This window comes from Lissotriton helveticus, chromosome 1_1 (genome assembly GCF_964261635.1).
Source record: "Lissotriton helveticus chromosome 1_1, aLisHel1.1, whole genome shotgun sequence".
NCBI lineage: Eukaryota > Metazoa > Chordata > Amphibia > Caudata > Salamandridae > Lissotriton > Lissotriton helveticus.
This window is the reverse complement of record NC_136057.1, coordinates 1,831,204,863-1,831,226,848: the sequence shown is the minus strand read 5'-3', so window position 1 is coordinate 1,831,226,848 and position 21,986 is coordinate 1,831,204,863. Positions and strand designations below refer to the sequence as shown.

Here is a 21,986-nt window from a genome sequence, read left to right as displayed (position 1 = left end):
TCACCTAGGTACTGGACCTGCTCGGAGAGCGAGACGCTTCTCTCGACAGACCAAGCATGCGCACGTTAACTCAAAAGCACTGAAAAAACGCCTAGACATGCGCAGAATTGACTGACCTCATCACTGACAATAATTCTTCAAAGAAATATCGGCAGAGCTAACACACCGCCCGCCGCCTCCACCCTTCTCTAACTTCCGCAGCGGAGAGCTGGTCCTAAGCTTCCTCTTCATGAATCTTCTCAGGTGAAGTGCGCGTTAAAAGGTTAGCGCAAGGTTCACATTCCAATCGTGATTGGAATTCAACCACTTGACCACTGCTAAGAAAGGCGAGTTGGCAGACATCTTTGAATTCCTGCGCTGCCAACTCGTACTCCAGGTGTTCCTTTTTAAGACTTTAACACCTCTCTTGGGGTGTTTGTAAATAGGAATGCTGGCAGTTGTTGAGTTACGAGGAAGAAACCTCCTGGGGATCCTAACAGCACCCCCCTGCATTTCAATGATTGATTTCCCCGGAGAAGTTGTGGTCCCTGAGGCTGAGGGGACTGCGCGGGCCCACTGCATTTCTATAGGATCATTGCCCTGAGGAGGTGGCGGGTCCCTGGGACTGCGGGGGCATGTGGGCCCCCTGCATTTCTATAAGATCATTGCCCTGGGGAGGTGGAGGCTCCCGGGGCTGCAGGGGATCTACGCGCCCCCCGCTTACTATTATATTAGCCACCAGGTCTTTGCCCAACTGGGAGCTTTTTAAAAAGGTTTTCTGTGGATTCGTCGCTACCTCGCTGTAAATTTTGCATGGTGGGGTCTCAGAGGGACTACAAGGCCACGGCTTGGGGGTCAGGGTATTCTTGCCCTGCCCCCTTTTCTTTATTTTCACTCTTTTGTTTTGGGACTCAGTGAAGCAGAGTCCCAAGATTCCTGGTTGAAGCGATTAATCACAATGTCACAGAGAAATATCCTTGACCACAGATATCATTAACTTTTTTTTCTTAAATTTCTCAAGAACTACTGAACAGATGTGCAACAAATAACTAAAAGTACAATCTACGTAACAAAATCTACATTTTTGCCATATTTGGTGCATTCCGCCCAGCGGTTCACGCTGTAGGTTCGACTACGCCTCCTATGGGAATTAACATGGGAAACTCACCTTCTTTAACCCATTTTTTCCCAGCCCCCACTTGACTGAACACCCCAATACTTTCCATGCACAGCAAGACTTACTATGACACTTGCTTTGGAAAGGTTTGTGCAGATTCGTCAACCGGCGCCAAAGATATAGGCAAGTCATAAAACGCTATTTCTATGGAAAAATGGTCCTACCTAAACTCGCTACTGCTGACTGCCAGTAGGTTACATATATAGACCTTTATTGAGTTTGAAAGCATTCGGATCTATACATTTTAGCTAAATAAACGCTAATCAATAAAGTAGCAATATATATAGCAGTCTGCAGCACAGCATAATGCCTGCAAACAGAGTAGCCGAAGTGGACCCAGCTCTTATAGAATGCGCTTTAGCTTTCATTGTTAGAGGCTTGCCCGCTTTGGAGGTGCGAAAAGTAATTGTTGACGAAATCCATTGTGCTATAGTTGCTTTCATTACTGCAGTCCCTTAAATACCTTGTCCATAAGAGACTAGTAGCTGATCCATTTTGCGAACATGCTTAGCTCGGTGCGTGTAAAACTTGAGACACCGTTTAATGTTCAATACATGGAGATTCCTATCAGATGAATTTTGGGTTTGTGCTGAGAAGTATGAACTCTTCTGTGAAATGTAGAAAAGGCTCTTGTGTTGTGAAGGCCTGTATCTTGCTAACCCTTCTCGTGTATGTGAGAGCATGTTATAGAGCAACTTTCCACGTAAGAAAATTTAGGTCAGCCTTGTGCTTTAGGACTCATGTTGAAGAGAGACAGAATCTGTTCAGTAGAGGCTTCAAACTGGTGTTAGTCATTGAGCTGACACCATGAACAGAATCTTTTCCTTTTTAACCGGTACGTTTTATTTGTGCCTTCCACTCTTGCTTTGGATATGATGTCTCTGCATTCTTGAGTGATCTTTTAAGTCTCTAAACTACTAGAACCCAGGAGCCAAACATGCAAGTGGAGACAGGCTGGACCCAGACAGAATATCCATCCCTGGTCCCTAGTCCGGAACGTTCGCGTTGTTGGAAGCTGTATGGGACTGGTATCTGGCAGGAGGATGAGCTTTGTAAACCACTGCTGCCTGGGCCACTTGGGAGCGATCAAAATGAGGCAACAGTGTTCCGCTTTCATCTTGTTGAGAACCTTGGGAATTAGTGGGAAGGGAGAAAAGCCTATGCATAAATTCCAGATCACCTCATCGAAAAGACATTCCCCCACGTCTATGGGAGGGGATATTGACTGGCATAGAACTGCCATTTGATGCTGCTGTTTGTTGCAAAGAGATCCAGTGCTGGTTCCCGCCCACAGTTAGAAGATCTTGTCCAGCTGTAGTTGGTCTAGTTCCCACTTATAGCAAATGGATTTGGCTCTGCTGAGTGTCCACAAGGGTGTTGTGCACTACGCACATGTGCATGGCCGAAAGGGATATCTTATGGGTGGTGAGCCAATTCCCAAGATCTTGGGCTTTGTGAGACAGTGTGACAGATTTGGTAAACCCTTGCTTGTTGATATAATATATGCTTTTCATATTCTCCGTACGGACCAGCACCGAGGATCCTGCTATCCCTGAAAGAAAAGCCTGCAGGATGAGTAAAATGGCTTTCAGTTCTAGACTGTTGATGTACAGTGCCTTTTGATGAGTCAACCACTTTCCTTCATCTGTAGGTCCTGCAAATTGCCTCCCCAGCTCTCTAGTGAAGCATTCGTAGTGATGACAAAATCGGATACCAATGACAGAAAAGTCTGGGATAGAAGAGATCTGTGAGACCACCATGATAGTGTGTTCTTCATCCATGGGGTTATGGTTATTAACCCCTTCGCTGCGGGGCTAATTACCCTGCGGTGCTAGGGGGAGGGGGGCTGTGCGCGGCGCCGCGGTGCTTGTGACGAGCTCGGCTCGTCACGCTGCACGATGGCGCTGTGCTCATGACGAGCTCAGCTCGTCATGACCACGCCCGTTTCCATGGAACGCTCAGCACAGCAGGGGAATTATCCCCGCCTGGGCGTTCCGCTGCGTTCTTCAGCTCGTCATGAGCACAGCACCACTGTGCCTCATGATAAGCTGAGCTCGTCATGAGCACCCAAGGTGTTAAGACCTCGAAGAACCCTTCTCATTAAATCCTTTGGAGCTGCAGTTCTTCCTGCAATGGTCTCATCCTGAAGCGACCAGCGGAACTAGGTTGATTGCGTTAGAAATCATTCCCAGTAGCGACCCTCACTGAAACATTCTTTTTCTTGAGATTTTGTGAGCCAAGTCTACTAGTCTCCTGTGTCTTTCCAAGGAGAGGAAGGCTTTGTTCTGAGTTGTATACAGGCTGGCTTCTGGAAACTGCATGGTTTGACTGACAGTAGTAGAGCATTTCTTTTGATTTACAGTGAGGCTCAGCTTGAGAAACAGTGGCAGGCAGGCTCTGGAAGGTTTGACTTCAATTTGAAGCTTTTAGCAGCTCGTCGTCTAGGTAGTGGATTACCAGATAGCCTTGTTTCCTGAGAGCAGTTGCTACCGGGGCCAAATACTTGGTGGATATTTAATGGGCTGACTTGAGGATGAAGGGAGAACTCTGTATTGGTAATGAGTAGCGTGAAAATTATCGACAGGATCTTAGTTCATGACGCAATTTTCATCCACGAGATGGAAGCGTATATACAGGCTGTCGTCGTTTTAGCCATCAACGGTCTGATGACAGGACTATTGTAGTGGAGTCGACGATTTTGCTGTCAACGGTGATGGTGCCGTCGACGGGCCCTGATAGAGGATTTACTTCTGGTCATGGACGGGTCTGAGGAGTAGGCATGAGAGTGACCTCTAAACCTGTTAGGAGTAGATGGTGCAGGGAAGCTCCTCGCAACCTCTCTCTCTTTTCCCACTTTTCTCTGATCACTGAAGAGGTTTTCTTTTACCTTCTCAAGAAAGTTCGATCTGGCTCCCCGCGGGACAGCTGTCTCCCTCACATCGCCCGGGAGATCTTTCTTAACATACCCGACCTCCCGCTCTCTCTCCTCAATAACTCCCTCTCCTCTGGTGTGGTTCCTTACTCCTTTAAGTCTGCGGTAGTCTCACCCATACTTAAGAAGGCAGGGGCCGACCCTGAGGTGCTAAGCAATTTCCCCCTTATCTCGCTACTTCCCTACTTGGGAAAAATTTTGGAGGCCTTCGTAGCGAACTGCCTCAGCACTTTTGTGGAAGACTCCCTTTTTTTAGACCCCCATCAAGCTGGCTTTAGGCCCCAACATTCCACCAAGTCTATTGCACTCGCTGTCCATGACGAACTCAGAAAGGGGGCCGATCAGAACACCTCACAGGCACTGGTGCTCCTGGATCTGTCGGCGGCGTTCGACACCGTCGACCACGCCCTACTACTCGATCGGGTCGAGAGCGCCGGCATCCGGGGCCCCCCACTGGAATGGCTTACCTCGTTCCTTACTGACCGCCGCCAAGCGGTCCGCCTTTCCAGCTTCTCCTCAGAGGAAAAAAACTCACCTGTGGAGTCCCCCAGGGCTCCTCTCTTTCTCCCCTCCTGTTCAACCTATACTATCTCCCCCTGTTCTCTGAACTCCAGAAAAGAGCAGTAGGTATCTTCAATTACGCCGACGACCTCAAGCTCATCTTCAGCATCGATCCCTCCCCTTCCTCTGTAGAGAACGTTCAATCCACCATGACCTTCATCAGCAGCTGGATGAACGCTAATCAGATAAAGCTCAATACCGACAAGACAGAGGTGGTTCTCACGGGGCCCCCAGGCAACCCCTGGAACTCCAACTTCTGGCCCCCCTCCCTGGGCTGTCCACCATCCCCAGTCACCTCGGTTAAGAGCCTAGGCGTCACCATCACCAGTGACCTCTCCATGAGGGCCCATATCAACTCAGTAGTGTCAGTCTGCTTCTTCCATCTCCGCAGAATCAGAAAAATCAGCAGATTCCTCTCCCAAGAAGCCCTCAAGTCACCCTTGCACTCGTTATGTCCCGCATCGACTACTCCAATTCTTTGTACGCCGGAATCCCTGCATGTCAATCCCACCGACTTCAACTAGTTCAGAACCAAGCAGCCAGGCTGATTCATGGCCAGCCAAAATACACCCACACCAAGCCCCTTCTTTGGAGCCTCCACTGGCTCCCTGTGACCCAGCGCAGACTCTTCAAAATAGGCTGCCTGACACATAGAGCCCTCTCTTCCCATGGACCCTCCTTCGTAGCCTCCCTTGTCCATCGCTACGTTCCCTCCCGCGACCTTCGCTCCTCCTGTCTTAACCTCCCGTCTCCCTGTACCTTCAAACGTAAGAAACATGGAGGGCTGAGATTCTCCACCCAGGCATCGCTCTCCTGGAATTCGCTCCCTCTAGAACTCCGTCAAATATCCTCCTATCCCCAATTCAGGAAGTCTCTTAAAACCGGTCTCTTTTCCCAAGCTTACAACTAGCCTGCACTCTGCATCTGTTCTCAGCCTCTTCTCCCAAGCGCCAAGAAACCGTTGGTGTATGTGCGCTCTATAAATACATTTTATCATATCATATCATATCAAGGCAGTCTCTGAGGAGAATTGTTTTTGCTTCTCCTTTTTCTTAGAGTCCTTAGCCTGATGAGACGTCTTCAGGGATTTTCTGCTGTCCACAGAAGTCCCTTTATGGAACTTAGCTCTCGTGTGAGACCTAGAAGATGTATTACTGTCTTCCTCAGAAGATGTTCTTTGAGTTTCGGCTTTTTGAATCCTCCCCTTCCTGTCCTTCAATGTTTTTAAATAGAAAGTGCGACAAATCTTGCACTCTTTTACCTTCTGCTAGGGGTATAGTTAGTAAATGTAATCCTTATGTGGGTCATCCACATGTACCCTTTTCTTCCCGCAGGTCTTGCAAGTCAGAAAAGGCATTTTCTGTCAGACACTGTTGTAATAGAAAAAGCTTTCAATAGCTTGCTTTAAAATAACTAAAATTGAGCAGAGCTCCGGGAGACTCCCTTCACACACGACGTGCAGGGAAAATCTGAGGGACTCAGCCTCTCTTGGGAGTGTTCTATAGGGTGCTAGCACCAGATTGCCCATAGTTCAAGTTTTAAATTTTTTTTAAAAGGACATAGATAGGCTATTAAACGTATGGCCTATGATAGTTATACATACTGCCTGACTATGGTACTGGGGGACTCCCACTTTGATGACAGGGAATGATTTAATCAAGTGAATCTATGAAAGATCCAACACTCAATAAATGAGTGTGACATGGTGTAATCTAACTAGTTATCATGTAAAGCGATCCAGTACCTTTGGCTCGAGTTTGTGCTATAAAAAAATGCGAGAAAAAAATAAAAACCTCCAAAAACAACACAGAACACCTGTCGAGGGACCTGTGACATTCATTTTCTACATAGAAACAATACAGCTTGTTGACGAGCTACATGAAAGTGGACCATAAGGGCACATGGCTACAAGTCAAGGGACTTTCAACCCTATGCACAGACTATGATTGGGATCTTAATAAAGACCACTGTGTGGGATCTGTATCTGGGACTTTCATAGGCAGGCTTTTTATGAGAGAGGGTAAGCCTCGGAAACCTGTTCATTTCTGCCTTTCCTCCTCCTCTGTGAAAATTGTTTGCCACTTTGTAATGGATCCAGAAGCAGCTTTTTTATTGTTATTATCTAGGGAACTAACATCTGTCCGCAATGAAGTGGAAATTTTCTTATAAATTTAAAAAAGAATAATGGAACCAGAATAGGTATTGGCTGAAGAATCTCATCCCTGTTCTTTCCGTTGATGGTAATTGGTTTTACTCAACAATGTTTTCAAATTCCTTTAATCTGAACCTATTTTGTCATAGATGTGTGGGGTGCTTTTATTAAATCAGAATTACACACTTTTTGATTAATTTAATAAGTCAAAATTATTATAAATTGTGAAAGGTATTAAAACGATACAAAATACAAATACAATCTCTTTCACACATTTTCCAGCTTACAACACTGTTCTTCTAGCACCTTCTAACAACCTTTTACACATTACTTGCCAAGGCATCATCCCTTCTGTGGCCAGTAGTACTTCATCTAAACCTGTGTGGAGCACTGACCTCTATGACCCCTCGTACGTAATTAGATGGAAGGTAAAACATTATACATGGATGAAGCGAGATTCTGAAACATGTTTAACAAAAATATTTACAGGTATGATGACTTTAAAAATGTTCAATGAAAGAATTCAATCACAGACTATGGAATGATTTTGTTGCTTCCCACAACGGCCTCAAGCCCTGTACAATGCAGGGCACCAAAAACTGACCTAGCCCTTTTACCTGCTGGACGCTCCCTGAAACACCACCGATCTGTCAGGAAGTTTGGGACTTGGTTATCACTAAAGAATACAATCATAATGAAAAATTACAATTAAATGTATGAAACATTTTGTTATTCTTCATCCTGAGATCTTCATTGTGTTTAAGCCTAAATAGTAGTTCCCCCTCCCCCCGAATAAAAGAAGAGAAAGGATAGAAACGGTTGCAAAAAAAACCCTAAAACACAAATCCTATCCTTGCGCGCAGCCAGGCCCACCTGAGACTCAGTTTTGGCAACAGAGTGTACATAGCAGTGTTTGGAAATAGTGAGTATTAATCACCTTGTAGCAGCCGGCCACATTTGAAAAATACAGTTTCCACTGATGCTTCTGTGTTCAAGTTCTTAGGTAGAAAAATTGCTTGTCACTCAGATTAAACCCCTTTTTGGTAAACTGGGATTTAACAAGCACTGAAACTGTACACATTGAAAATAGAGTCCTGTACCAACCATATTTCATTGTTTTTATTCAAAATGAAACAGATAGTGTACGGGTTATCAGAACAACAGACCTGGTTTTAGCTTAATGTGACTGGATTTTTTTTAGAAATTCGTATAATTGTTTGGTGAATAATAAAAGAAATAGTAGTGGAGTGCTGAACATGATTAGGGGCAAAGATACAATCAACGGGCGATTATAGGGCTAGCTAGATTTTGACCGTGTTAGTGGATTGTTATTTTGTTGAGATATCAATGTTCTTAATTGAATCTGTCCTACTCTATTTTCTGTCCTTCTGTCCAGAAAAACATATTCCTTTTAAAAGAAATACTACTTGGTTATCCAGATGGAGCACAATACTTTTGGATTCCCGGTGTCACCAATAGTAAAAAAAACGGTTCCAAGTCCCTGCAGTTCGCATGCCACTTACCAGAGTTGTACATTGAGAAGATCTTCGCCCAAGCTTTACCAGTCTTGGCCATCATATTGGCAATACGGACTCTCTGCCAGCTGAAGAGTGCTTGGGGAACCACCTCCTTGAAGAGAGTCTTGTTGAAGACGGTATTTGTGGTCTGCAACATCACAAGGCCACTTCCCAGAATGTAGAAATCATCTAAAGACTCCAGGAAGCCTATACAGAAAACGAGGGAAGGTATGGAAACTATTGTCAGATGGGAATTTACTTGGATTTTTATGTTTAGTGCTTCATGAATGTGCATGATTGAAGTTGATTTTAGAGAGGCTGAGCACAATTTTGCAAATAAATCCAGATGCAAGTGCAGCCTCTCATCAGATTAAACTTCTTTATTTAAAAACAAAAACAAAAAAAACATATAACTTCAGTAGCCATCATTCAGCTAGGCCAAAAAGAAAATAAGTTACTTACCTCTAACTGCAGGTTTTCAGTATTGGTATCTTTCATAGATTCACATGCTTGAATCATTCCCCATTGTTGAAGTGGGAATCCTAGTGTACCATAGTAAAGCAGTATATATAACTATCATTGGCTATAATGGCCTCAAGCCATCAGTTTAATAGTCTATCTATGTCCTTTTCAAATAAGGACCAAACTTGAACTATGACCAATCAGGTGCTAGAACCCTCTAAAAACTCTCCCAAGAGAGGCAGAGTCCCTCAAATTTTCAAGCACAAGTGAGAATAACATCCCTAGTCCTAAAGGGAGCCTCCTGGGAGGAGGGTGGGTCACATGTGAATCTATGAAACATACCAATACTGTATAAATGCAGTTACAGGTAAGTAACTTATTTTCTTATCCAGTATTGTATCTTTTATTGATTCGCATGCCTGAATCAGAATAGCACAGTATTTTAGGTAGTTTAAGTACCCTTAGAGGATGGTGGGTTACAAAGCAATAATATATACCATAGACCTATATTGAGATTGGAAGCAGATCTATAATATTTAGCAAGATAAATGTTAATAGAACAGTCAAGTAGCAAATTTATATATATCAATCTGAAAAGCATTTGAATTTAATATGCATAAAGACCTCTATTTAAAGAGGATCACTTTATTGGAATAGATGGCATAACATGGCCTGGCCTACAGCTGTGTCGATTCTAGTTATGAAAAACAATAGGTCCGTCAAACAATTATAAGTCAAAGAGCAATGAATATAGACCAAAATCAGTACTATATTGAGTTAAGATGTCCAGCCGGACATTTGGATTTAATAATTTCAAAAGCGATTGTTTGCGATAAATCAGAACTTAATTGAGTGGGACACAGTCCTGTATCCTTCAAGAACAAGACATAATGACAATCACAAATAAACACACATTTTGTCAGGCAAAACAAAAGAGCTTTTTGCCAATTCAAATTGAGGAGGCTGGACATCTTAACTCAATACAGTACTGGTCTATATTCATTGCTCTTTGACTTATAATTGTTTGACGGACCTATAGTTTGTTATAACTAGGTGATACCCAGGGTCTTTCCTACCTTGCGGGTTCCCTTGATCATAACAAACACACTATGTCGATTCTAGTCAGTAGTGCTGCGTAAACATAGGGGTGCTCTTCCAAGTTGCAGCACAGCGTACCTTCTCCAGCGGAATGCCTGCAAACAGAGCAGCTGAAGCGGACATTGCTCTTGCAGAATGCGCTTTAGCTTTCGTCGTTAGGAATTTGCCCACTTTTAAGTGACTAAACTGAATTGTTGCCGAAATCCATCATGCTAGTGTAGCTTTCCTTACTGCAGTTACTTGATGGGCTTATACATAAGAGACTAGCAGCTGATACGTTTTGCGAACATGCTTAGTTCGGTTGAGGTAAAACCTGAGACACCGTTTAATGTCCAATGTGTGGAGAGCCCTTTCAGCCGGTGTATCTGGACTGGGGGAGAAAAGTTTGAAGTATGATAGGCTCATTGAGATGAAATTGAGACAGAACCTTTGTAATTAATTTTGGGTTTATTCTGAGAAGTACGAACTCTTCTGTTCAACATAGAAAAGGTTCTTGTGTCGTGAAGGCCTGTATCTCGCTAACCCTTCTCATAGCGAGTAACAGAGCTACTTTCCACATGAGAAAATGTATTTGTACCTTCAGCTCTTGCTTTGAATATGATGTCTCTGCATTCTTGAGTGATCTTTAAGTCTCTGAACTCACAGAACTCAGGAGCCACGGGTGCAAGTGCAGAGAGGCTAGCTCTGAATGTAATATCTGGCCTAGGTTCACAGTCAGGAGCGTTAATGTTGTTGGAAGGCGTACTGGACAGGTCTCTGACAGGAGGGAGGATGAGCTCCATAAACCTGTGCTGCCTGGGCCACTTGAGAGAGATCAAAATGAGGCAACAGTGTTCTGCTTTCATTTTGTTGAGAACCTTGGGAATTAGTGGGAAGGGGGGGAAGCATATGCATAAATTCAGGACCATCGTAAGCCCATTCCCCCATGACTATGGGAGGGGAATATCAACTGGTGCAAAATTGGCATTTGGTGTTGTGGTTTGTCGCAAACAGATCCAGTGCTGGTTTCCTCCACAGCAAGAAGATATTGAGTAATGCTGCGAGTGTCCGCTAGGGTGTTGTGTACTCCGGACCCGTGTTCGGACTACAGGGATATCTTGTGGGCCGTGAGCAAACTCCAAAGCTCTTGGACTTCGTAAGACAGTCGAGAGATTTGGTACCCCCTTGCTAGTTGAAATAATACATGCTGGTCATATTGTCTGTACGGACCAGCACTGAGGATCCTGCTATCCTTGGAAGAAAAGCCGCCAGGCTGTTGATGTGCACACATTTTCAACTTCTTTCCTTGAATCTGTAGGTCCTTCAAGTGGCCTCCCCAAACTTCTAGTGAAAAGCATTTGTGTTGGCTACAAAATCTGGTACCAATTGCAGAAATGTGAGACCTTGTGTCCTCTGGAGATCTGTGAGACCACCACGCTAGCGGGTCTATAATCTTAGGTGTTATGATGATCAAATCCTCAATGGATCCTTCTGATTGAATCCACTAGAGCAAAGTTATTTCTGCAATGGTCTCATCTTGACGCGTGCCAGCGGAATTAGGTGATTGCGGAAGAATTCATGCCCAGGAGCTAGTTGAACAGCCTCACTGAAACATACTTTTCTCTTGAGATTGTGTGAGCCAAGTCTGGTAGTTTCCTTGGAGAGGAAGGCTATATTCTGAGTTGCATTCAGGTCAGCTCCAAGAAACTCCATTGTCTGACTGGGAGTAGTTGAGGATTTTCATTGATTTATAGTGAGACCAAGCTTTAGAAACAGTGACAGGCATGCTTACGTAGCTCTGACAGTTTGCCTTGAAGCATTTAGCAGCCCGTTGTCTAGGTAGGAGAATACCGGATTACCTTGTTTCCTGAGAGCAGCTGCTACCGGGGCCAAATACTTGGTGAATATGCGAGGGGCTGACATGAGGCTAAATGGGAGGACTCCGAATTGGTAATGGGTACCCGCTACAGTGGAGCAGAGAAATGTGCAGTGTTTGGAATGAATGGCGATAAGGAAGTATAGTCGGGGGCGTGGCTTACGCGCCGACGGGACGGGACGGATCCTCCGTGAGCTCCGCAGAGCTACAGGCAGCGTTCCCGCTTTAAATGCCTCAAATGCCCTAATTTATGTCGGAACATCGGGATATCAGTGGCGGAACATGGGCTCCGTCCACTGTTTACTCTCTGCATGACTTTGGTGCCGGTTCTTAGAAGTTACAGCTGTCGGCGCTGCTCCTTCAGCATCGTCGCGAACGGGCGCCATTTTGAGCTGCCGTACCTGCGTCTCCACACCAGCTCTCCAGTCCTCTGCAGCTGCCGGCGCGAGTACCATCCAGCACTCCTGTAATGTACAGCTTCTCAATATTTCTTCATTTTTATAATGTGGCACCTGCATGAAGTTCCGCTTGCTGTTTCCCGACATGTTCCCTCAGTTTCATTATTTTTGAATCTACGGCGGCCATTTTAAGACTCTGGTTTATCCGTGTATTTTTTTCTGTGCCACATGCGTTCATGACTGCATTTCTCCACCTGGATATTCCTGCCCTGCAGTTTTGGCCTTACTTGATCTTATTTACATGACATTTCTACTGCCATTGAGTATTTTGCCACGTGGGAGTCGTCTGTGACCATTTTTTACCTCACAGTTTGGTCTTTTAGCAGGGTGTGAGCTGCTGGTATTACGTTGCCGTGCGCTTTTTTCCTGTTGTACCCTCTTATTATCCACTCCTACGTTTTTCTCTCTACACTGTTTGACTTAGTCACGTTGCTCCTCTTAGTGGTCATTTTTCTCCTTGCCTTGGATGACCTCTTTGCGTATCACTATGTCACACGACGCCAATTCCACGAAGTCATCCCTCACAGGTACCAAGCCTAAAAGACTCAAAAACGACCCACCCTCCCCGATTCATACCTCTCCAAATCCTGTTCTGGACTCCATACTAGAAGAGGTTCGTGGTTTACAACCATTCATGTCTACCACTAATGAGAAGCTTAAGCAAATTGAGGAGAGGTGGGTCACTATGGAGGGTAAAGTTCTGAACCTGGAACAACGCGTCAGTGATATTCAGGATATCTCGACAAAAATACCCCAACTGGAAAAGGAGATTCAATTGCTCAAACTCCATACTGAGGACCTTGAAAATCGTAACAGACGTAATAACCTACGCTTATATTGAGTTCCGGAGAATATTGAGGGGTCAGATGTAGTGTCATTTGTTCGTAAATTTCTGTATGAACTGTTGGACCTCCAACCTGCGTCTAATCCTCTAAATATCCAGCGTGCTCACCGTTTGGGCCGTCTTAACTCCAATTCAACTAAACCTCGTGGCATTATTATTTTATTCCTGGAATTCACTGAACTAATGGCTGTCCTTAAATCTGCCAGACTCAAACGTCGTCTCTTATGGTCAGGCCATCCTATTTTTATTTCACAGGATCTTTCCAACGTGACTAATGCTCGACGAAAGGAATTTTTGAATCTACGCCCACAAATGAGACTGCTCAATATTAAATATGGTATCCTTCATCCGTGTTTGTGCAAGATCACACACAATGGTCAAACTCGATCCTTCGACGACCCCCAGAAGCTCCATGCATATCTTCAGTCTGCTTCTACTCCTGATATGGACACCAATGGCTGATTTGCTGTATACTTGCGTGCCATTGCTCTGTTTTTGCTCATTGCTCTAGATTTGTCATGTTTCTTTTTCTGTTTTGTCCCCCTCTTTTGAGGTCTCTTGATTTCTCCTTATCTTTGCCCGTTCTTGCTCTTCCATGGCTCGTTGGAGTCCTCGTCCTCATCGGTGTTTCCCACCCCCGATGCTGTTGTGGTTTTCTCTCTCCTTGCAGACCTGGCTTCTTTGCCTTGATCTGTGTTCTTCTTTCTCTCCTGTTGTTTCCCCCCTTTTTCTTCTTTTTTTTACTTCTTCCCTCCTTCTTACTTTTCCCTTATTGACTTGTGCACTCTTATCTTTCTTTCTTCTAGGTCAATACTTCCTTCCTCTTTGTCGATTTTTCTGGTCCTTATTCTTATATAGTGTTATTTCGGGTGTTTTTCTCCTTCCTTTCCTATGTGTACTGATTGTTTTGTTCCAATGTTTCATTTATTTCCTTTTTTGTCATTGTCTCATTTTATTTAGAGAATCTCCAGCCATGTGTCTTTCCCTAGCTGCTTCTCCCATCCTCACCTCCCGACGTGTAATTTTGTGAGGTGGAATGTTCGTGGTCTTGGTCACCCTGTCAAGCGTCAAAAGGTATTATCACATTTATCCAAACTTAATTCTCAAGTTGTTTTTTTACAAGAGACTCATTGTTCTGATATTGAATCCTCTAAATTGAAAAGGCATTGGGTGGGTCAAGTGCTATTCTCTCCTGCTGTCAACAAAAAAGGGGGTGTTGCGATTTTGTTTCACAGAGGTCTATCGGTCCAAATTCTATCGTCTCAGAATGATGATGAGGGGCGATGGGTAATGGCAAAGGTTGTGATCCAAAATCAGACTTTGGTCTTTTTAAATATATATGGGCCGGTTCGATCAGATCCTAAATTTTGGAATGACATTAAAATTCTTATCTCGAATATTGATTGCCCGAATATTGTCCTACCTGGTGATCTTAATCAGTGGTTAGACCCATTTTCTGACAGACTTTCCTCACATAAATTTCAACCGGCTAAGTCTCATAAATGTTTCCAATCTGCCATTGCCTCACGCCCTCTCTATGATGTATGGAAGACTTGTAACCCTGATTCTCTGGAATATACCTTTTTTTCCAATGTTCATCATACTCGCTCACGTATAGACTACATTTTGGTTAGTAAGGCCCTCCTTCCCTCCCTTCAAAAGTCAGATATAGGTTCTATTTTTATTTTATGCAGCCCTTGACCTTACCCTAGCGTCCTCCAGTTTTAGTCGTTGGAAATTTAATACATACCTGTTGTCTGATACTTCTTTTGTTAAAGAAGCTACGGCGTTCACTAATGAATTCTTTACCCTTGATGTCCCTTCTGATACTTCTGTTCCTAATAATTGGGATGCCTTCAAAGCTGCCTTTCGAGCTTTCACAATCTCGTATATAGCCAAGAAGAAGAAAGCTAATAGAAGTAAATATGAGGGCCAACTTAAAAGTATTAAAGTACTTGAACACTCTTATTTTTCTTCTAAATCTAATGATGCCCTTCACAATTTAATTAAGGCAAAATCTGACTTAAACAAAATTGTTACAGTGGAAGCCTGTAACACCCTCCTAAAAATCAAATCTAAATACCATGGAGGCCAGAACAAAGCGGGCAAAATGCTAGCTAATTATCTTAAAATCAAATCTGAACGCAAAACAATTGGTCCAATTCTTAATGAACGTACAAACAAATTAGTTTCCTCTGACAAGGATATTGCGGAAATTTTTCATGATTATTATTGTTCTCTCTACACTGATGACACCCACCTGTCTGACCCTAATTTAACGACTTTCTTTGATGGTCTCCCTTCCCCACCCTCACTTCCAGTAGAATTTGCTCAGTTAGAGACTGATATCTCCCTCCAGGAAATTCTCCAGGCCATCAATTCACTCAAAAAATCTAAGGCACCGGGACCTGATGGTTTACCTATTGAGTTTTATTCTACGTTTCATGCCATATTTGTACCTCAATTGCTACAACTTTTTAACTCCATTATTTCCTCTGCCAGAGCTTCGGGATCCTTTCTAGATGCCCTCATAATTATCATTCCCAAACCAGATAAGGACCATTCCCTTTGTAAGAACTTTCGCCCGATTTCCCTGATTAATTAGGATTGTAAAAATTTTTCCAAAATTCTCGCTTCCCGTCTAGACTCCCTCATCCCACTCCTGATTAAAACTGATCAGGTTGGCTTTGTCAAAGGTAGGTTAGCCTCTGACAATGCTCGTGTGTTTTCCAACATAATTTCTCACAGTAAAGCCTTTAAATTTCCCCTAGCTGCCCTGTCACTAGATGCTGAGAAAGCATTCAATTGCATCAATTGGCAATTTATGTTCCGTACTTTGCAATGGTTTGGTTTTGGCCCCTCTTTCATTTCCTTGGTCAAACTCCTGTATTCCTCTCCCCGTGCCACTATTTTTGTCAATAACCACTTTTCTAGCTTTTTTCCCCTTTCCAGGGGTACAAGACAAGGTTGTCCTCTTTCTCCTTTGTTATTAATTTTATGGTCTTGAGCCTTTTTTAGAACGCATCCGTCACAACTCCAATATTAATGGTTTTACACTGGCATCTATTGAAACAAAAATCTCTGCGTATGCAGATGACATACTTGTCTATATGGCTAACCCGGTTACTTCCCTCCCACATTTCATGGATGAAGTTAGTTTATATTCCTCAATTTCAGGTTATAAACTTAATTTATCTAAAACTGAAGTCTTGCCTTTAAATGCTGTTTGTTACCAATACATGTTTGACTCAACAGATTTTACCTGGTGTCCTTCCAAAATAAAATACCTCGGTATCTAGTTCTCCTCCTCCCTAGTTGATACACTTAAGTTTACGTTTGACTCACTTCTCAAGAAACTCCACTCCCTTCTTCAACTATGGTCCCCATTATTCCTGTCATGGTGGGGGAGACTAGATACTATTAAAATGATGATTACGCCCCACGTTCTATACACTGTCTCTATGCTTCCTATAAAAATACCTAACTATTATTTTGCTCGCTTAAACTCCCTGTGCTCTAAATTTTTGTGGAACGACAAACACCCTCGCATTGCATTGGCGAAACTCATCTGCCCCAAGAATGAAGGGGGGGTCCGTTTTCCTAATTTTAAGTTGTACCACTCTGCTTTTGTGATTAAACAATCCTTTTCTTTAGCTTATGATTTTTCAGTCCTCCCAACTCCTAGATGGGTTGTCTTGGAACGCTCATTGTTACAAGATTTTTCCTTTCCACATATTGTCTATATGTCTAACTGTACATGTTGGATATATGATGTTAGCACGCATACTTTTAGCACGCAGACCATTACCACGCAATTTTTACAACGCATGACCCTTTACCACGAATACCTTTACAACGCAATACACTACAACGCAGGTACTATTACAACGCATACCATTACAACGTAAGTATAGGTAAGTAAATAATATGTTAAAATAATATAATTATTAGTAATATTTTTTTTGAATTAATAAGTTATTATTTTAATATTAAATATTTTAAATAATTATATTAATTTTTATTTATTAATTTGTAAATATATATGTTAAAAATACCCCTGTACCCCAAAACCCAAACCCATCCCTAAAACCTAAAAATACCCCTGTACCCCAAAACCCAAATCCAGCCCTGAAACCTAAAAATACCCCTGTATCCCAAAACCCAAACCCATCCCTGAAACCTAAAAATACCCCTGTACCCCAAACCCAAACTCAACCCTGAAACCTAAAAATACCCCTGTACCCCAAAACTCTAACCCAGCCTTGAAACCTAAAAATACCCCTGTATCCCAAAACACAAACCCAGCCCTGAAACCTAAAAATACCCCTGTACCCCAAAACCCCAAACCAACCCTGAAACCTAAAAATACCCCTGTACCCCAAAACCCAAACCCAACCCTGAAACCTAAAAATACGCCTGTACCCCAAAATCCAAACCCAACCCTGAAACCTAAAAATACCTCTGTACCCCAAAACCCAAACCCAGCCCTGAAACGTAAAAATACCACTGTATCCCAAAACCCAAACCTGAAACCTAAAAATACCCCTGTTGCCCAAAACCCAAACCCAACCCTTAAACCTAAAAATACCCCTGTATCCCAAAACACAAACCCAACCCTGAAACCTAAAAATACCCGTGTACCCCAAAACCCAAACCCAGCCCTGAAACCTAAAAATACCCCTATACCCCAAAACCCAAACCCAACCCTGAAACCTAAAAATACCCCTGTACCCCAAAACCCAAACCCAACCCTGAAACCTAAAAATACCCCTGTACCCCAAAAACCAAACCCAATACCCCTAATAAATGTTTTAAAAAAAAGAAAAACTTACCTATACTTACGTTGTAATGGTATGCGTTGTAATAGTTGCTGCGTTGTAGTGTAATGCGTTGTAATGGTTTCGTTGTAACAGTACTTCGTGGTAAAAGATGCATGGTAACGGTTGTATACCGTACATTTTTGTCCAAACACCCGGTTATTAAATACTCCCAATCGTTATTACATGACACATTCTCCAAAGGTTTATCTCCCCTACAATGTTTTTTCGCATCAATTGTGTGGTATAATAAGTTTCTAAAATACAATGGCAAGTCTTTTTATTACAAATACTGGAAGGAGAAGGGGATTTCGTTTGTGTATCAATTCTTTGCAAATGATTCTATTATCCCTTTGCATGACTTACAAAATGTTTACCAATTGCCAGCCTCCTGCCTACAAGAGTATATGAACATAACTCATGCCCTACAATCTCATTTGTCATCTCTTCTACCACCTAATGCTCTGCCTTCTTTTTCTTCCTTATCTCCTTATCTCCTCTTTACTCTTTATTTTCGCTACATATACCCAAAGCTGCCTTTGTTTATAAAATATTAATGGCAAATGGTATTGATCGTCCCAAAAAAGCTATTGAAGATGCTTGGGAAATTGATTTAAATGTTGTGTTACCAGTTGATGTTTGGGATCGTTTATGGTCCAAATTGTTTAAGGTTTCTCTTGCTGCTCGTACTACGCAATCCCTTTTTTTCATTTATCATAGGGCTGTCCTTACGCCTGTAAGTATTTCCAAGTTTTCGCCCTCCTCATCCTCCTCATGCTGGTCTTGTTCTTCCGCAACAGGTACTCTTAAGCATCAATTGTATGAGTGCACCTCAGTTTTATCCTTTTGGAAATCTATTTGGAATATATGCATGCAAATGTTTCACTGCTCTGCAACAATATCTTTAGTGAATGTATTTTTAGGTTCTTGATCAGACGAGATTGCTGTTCCCTCTTCTAATGCTAAACTATTTGATCTTTTTCTTGCTATCGCTTTCAAAGTGATTCTGTCCTGTTGGAAAGATAATTCCAAACTCTCTGTTACTACTTGGTGGAATTTCATCTGTGATGAGCATAGGATTGCTGTTGCATCTTCTTCCTCTGTATTGTTAAAAATTAAGTCTGATCTCCTATGGCTCCCCTTTGTTAACTTCCTTTCTTCTTCACCTTCCCCTTTACTTTCGTAATTTCTTTCTATTTTTCAGCATATATTCCTCCCTCTTTTGGATTCTCCCTCTCTCCTCCTTTCTCGTCCTCTTCCTCCCCATCCCTTTTCTCCTTTCTTCTCTTTCTCTTTTCTATTTCTTTTGCTTCTTTCCCTCTCTCGTCATCCTCTAGGTTATTCTGTTTTTTTATTCTCATATGCCTCTTGGTTTACCTTATTTCATGTATTATTATTACTGTATGGCATTGTTTTCTGTACTTTTAAAAACTGAATAAAAATTTCTTAAACAAAAAAAAGGAAGTATAGTCCTTCTAGGTCTAGAGATGTCAAAGTATCAACTGTTCAGGAGGTGAAGGAAGACGGAGAAAGCAATCAACCAAAAAGATTGCTTGCAAAGGAAATTTTCTAGCTCCCTGAGATCTAGGATGGGTCTCCATTCCCCAGATCATTTGCGTATGAAACAAAACAGGAGTAGAATCCTCTTCCCTTTTGAGCAACCGGAAGCATTATGAGTGCCTCCTTTCTTAACAGGTGAAGATGAAGGGGTGCTCACCTTTGAGGAGTTTTTGGCGGTCTTTCTGTAAACTCCAGGGTATGGCCATAGGTGAATAGGCCCAACATAAGTCTCAGGTGATGTTTTTCCAATGATGGAGATATTCGCACCTACAAGTTGAGAAGGAGGTGTAGCTTGTACATGGATGAGGTCACTGTTTGCGACCTGTGCCCGGCTCAAAGTTGGTGGCTTTCTTTTTGTTTACAACAATCCGAGTACACAGTCACTCTTCTATGTTGTGGTTACACAGCTTTCTGCGGGGGCCTTGCTTGGAGAAACCTGCTGTGGATGGTTGCCAGTATCTTTGCTGTTGGTACACAGACATGTATTGGGGCTGGTAGAACTGGTATTGCTGGGAGCAATGGTAGCCACCTCTGTAGGTTGAGAAACCTCGTCCACGCACCCCCAGGAAGGGCAACTTCCTGTAGTGGAGGATGTCAAGGGATTTTGCGGTGTCAGTATCTGTCTTAATGGCAAGAAGAGCGTCATGAATGTGCTTGTCAAACAGTGTTTCCCCATCATATTTAATGTTAAGTATCTTAGATTGGAATTCGGGCCTATAAGAAGTCGCTTTAAGCCCTCCCTGGCACCTTAAAACAGCTGTGCCTGTCAGTTAATAGAAGCCTGTGGAGGCGATGTCCATGGCGCAATCTATAATCTCAGAGGAGGTGCACTTGGCCTCCTGCAAGATCCTTTTGGCTTCAGATCTTTTGTCTTCTGAGATGAGGACAATGAGGGAACTGACATCTGACCATATCTGCCAGTCATAGCTGCCCAGAATAGCCAGGGAGCTGGCCACACAAATTGTGATGGCAGACATGGTGGAAAACCACTTGTCTATGTTGTCTAAAATACGTTCTTCTTTGACGGACGGCGCAGATATAGGAGAGGACAGGTTTTTGGATCTACGCTGTGCCACTTGAGAAATTACAGAATTGGGTTTGGTTGTGTCCTGACAGGCATGCAAATCCTCTGGGCTCCTGTACTTCTCGTCAATACAAGGCAGGACAGCTGCCACTGTGGCAGGCTTCTTCGTTATCTTGACACCCTCTTGACAGATGGAGCCTGTGATGGGTATAGCCCAGGCTGACTTTCTTGTTTGTTCCTTGAAATCATAAAGGAAACAGTCGGACTGCTTAACTGATATAGCAAGGTAAACCTGGTTGCCACTCTTTTCATAAGGTTATGAAATCATCTGCTCTCCTCTGGAGGTAAATCGACAGGCTGTTGAGGAGATGGGGACGGTGTGAATATAACGTAGCCAAGCCAGTCATCTAGTGGGGGCTGAGGCCCAGGTCTCTCCTTCCTCTCGGTTGTCATCAGATGGCGATGGATCAGCCCCTGGGGGTGCTACTATATGGGAAGCAGGCGTCTTACTGGAGTAGCGGGCGGAGAGATAGGTGCTGGAATAATAGGAGATACAGGTTGTGGTGGTGCCACTGGTTGCTCCTCAGGAGGTTGTGTAAAAGGCTTCCCGTAGTCAGTGAGAATATCCTGAGGATCCTGAACCTAGGATCTAGGCACTTGTATGTCATCCTGCTCTGAAGGGTTGTGAGCTGATCCGAAAGGGCCGTCATAGGTGGGCTCTTCTAGTCCGGTAAATGGCTTGGAGGCAGAGGTGACACTTTGCTGGGCGAAGTAACCTTAGGACGTAATGAGGTTAACTTTGTAATCTTGAACCTCAACGATGGTGTCATCGTCAGAGCAATGTAAGGAACCTGTCTTGATATCTTTGCTGATGTTGCGCCCCTTGTAAACGGAATCGTAGGCAATGGGAATGTTGTCGACGGAGTCATCATGACCGTGCCATTGTCGACGGTGGTAGTGTGAACAGGGTCACCGTTAACCCCTTAATGATGCTGCAATTTTCGGCGACGAGATCGGTGTGTCTATGGAGGCTGTTATCATTTTAGCCGTAAATGTGACTATGAGACAGTTGTTAACAGTCACCATCAACGATGTTGCTGTCGATGGGGCCTTGACAGAGGATTTACTCGTCATCAGGTCTGAGGAGGAGGCATGAGAGGGATCTCTATCCCTGTTAGAAGGCGCAGATAAGGCTGTCCGAGGAGAATTGATTGTTCTTCTCCTTTGCCTGATGGGAAGTCTTAATGGATTTTCTGTTCTCCTCAGAAGTCCCTTAATGGGACCTAGATCTTGTGTGAGACCTAGAAATGGTATCACTGTCTTCTTCAGAAGATGTTCTCGGAGTTTTGGCTTTGGAAGCCACAAGAGCAGCCTCCCCTCCCTGTCCTTCAATGTTTTTGAGGGGGAAAGTGCGACAAATCTCATACTCTTTTACCTTGTGCTGAGGGGAGAAGCAAGAAAGGCGGTCTTTATGTGCGTCATCCACATGTACCCTTTTCCTCTTCCATTAGGTCTTGCAGGGACAAAAAAGGCCTTTTCTGTCAGGCATT

General features: G+C 43.4%; 1 protein-coding gene across 2 annotated transcripts in view; it reads right to left on the bottom strand.

The window, feature by feature from the left end:
* The window catches only part of PLBD1 (phospholipase B domain containing 1), a 386,856-nt gene that overhangs the window by 105,486 nt on the left and 259,384 nt on the right, over positions 1–21,986 (bottom strand). For both annotated transcript variants that reach the window (XM_078641128.1, XM_078641133.1), the window contains exon 8: positions 8,325–8,525. In XM_078641128.1, the coding sequence (XP_078497254.1) occupies positions 8,325–8,525 (201 nt within the window). The remainder of the gene's footprint in view (positions 1–8,324; positions 8,526–21,986) is intronic.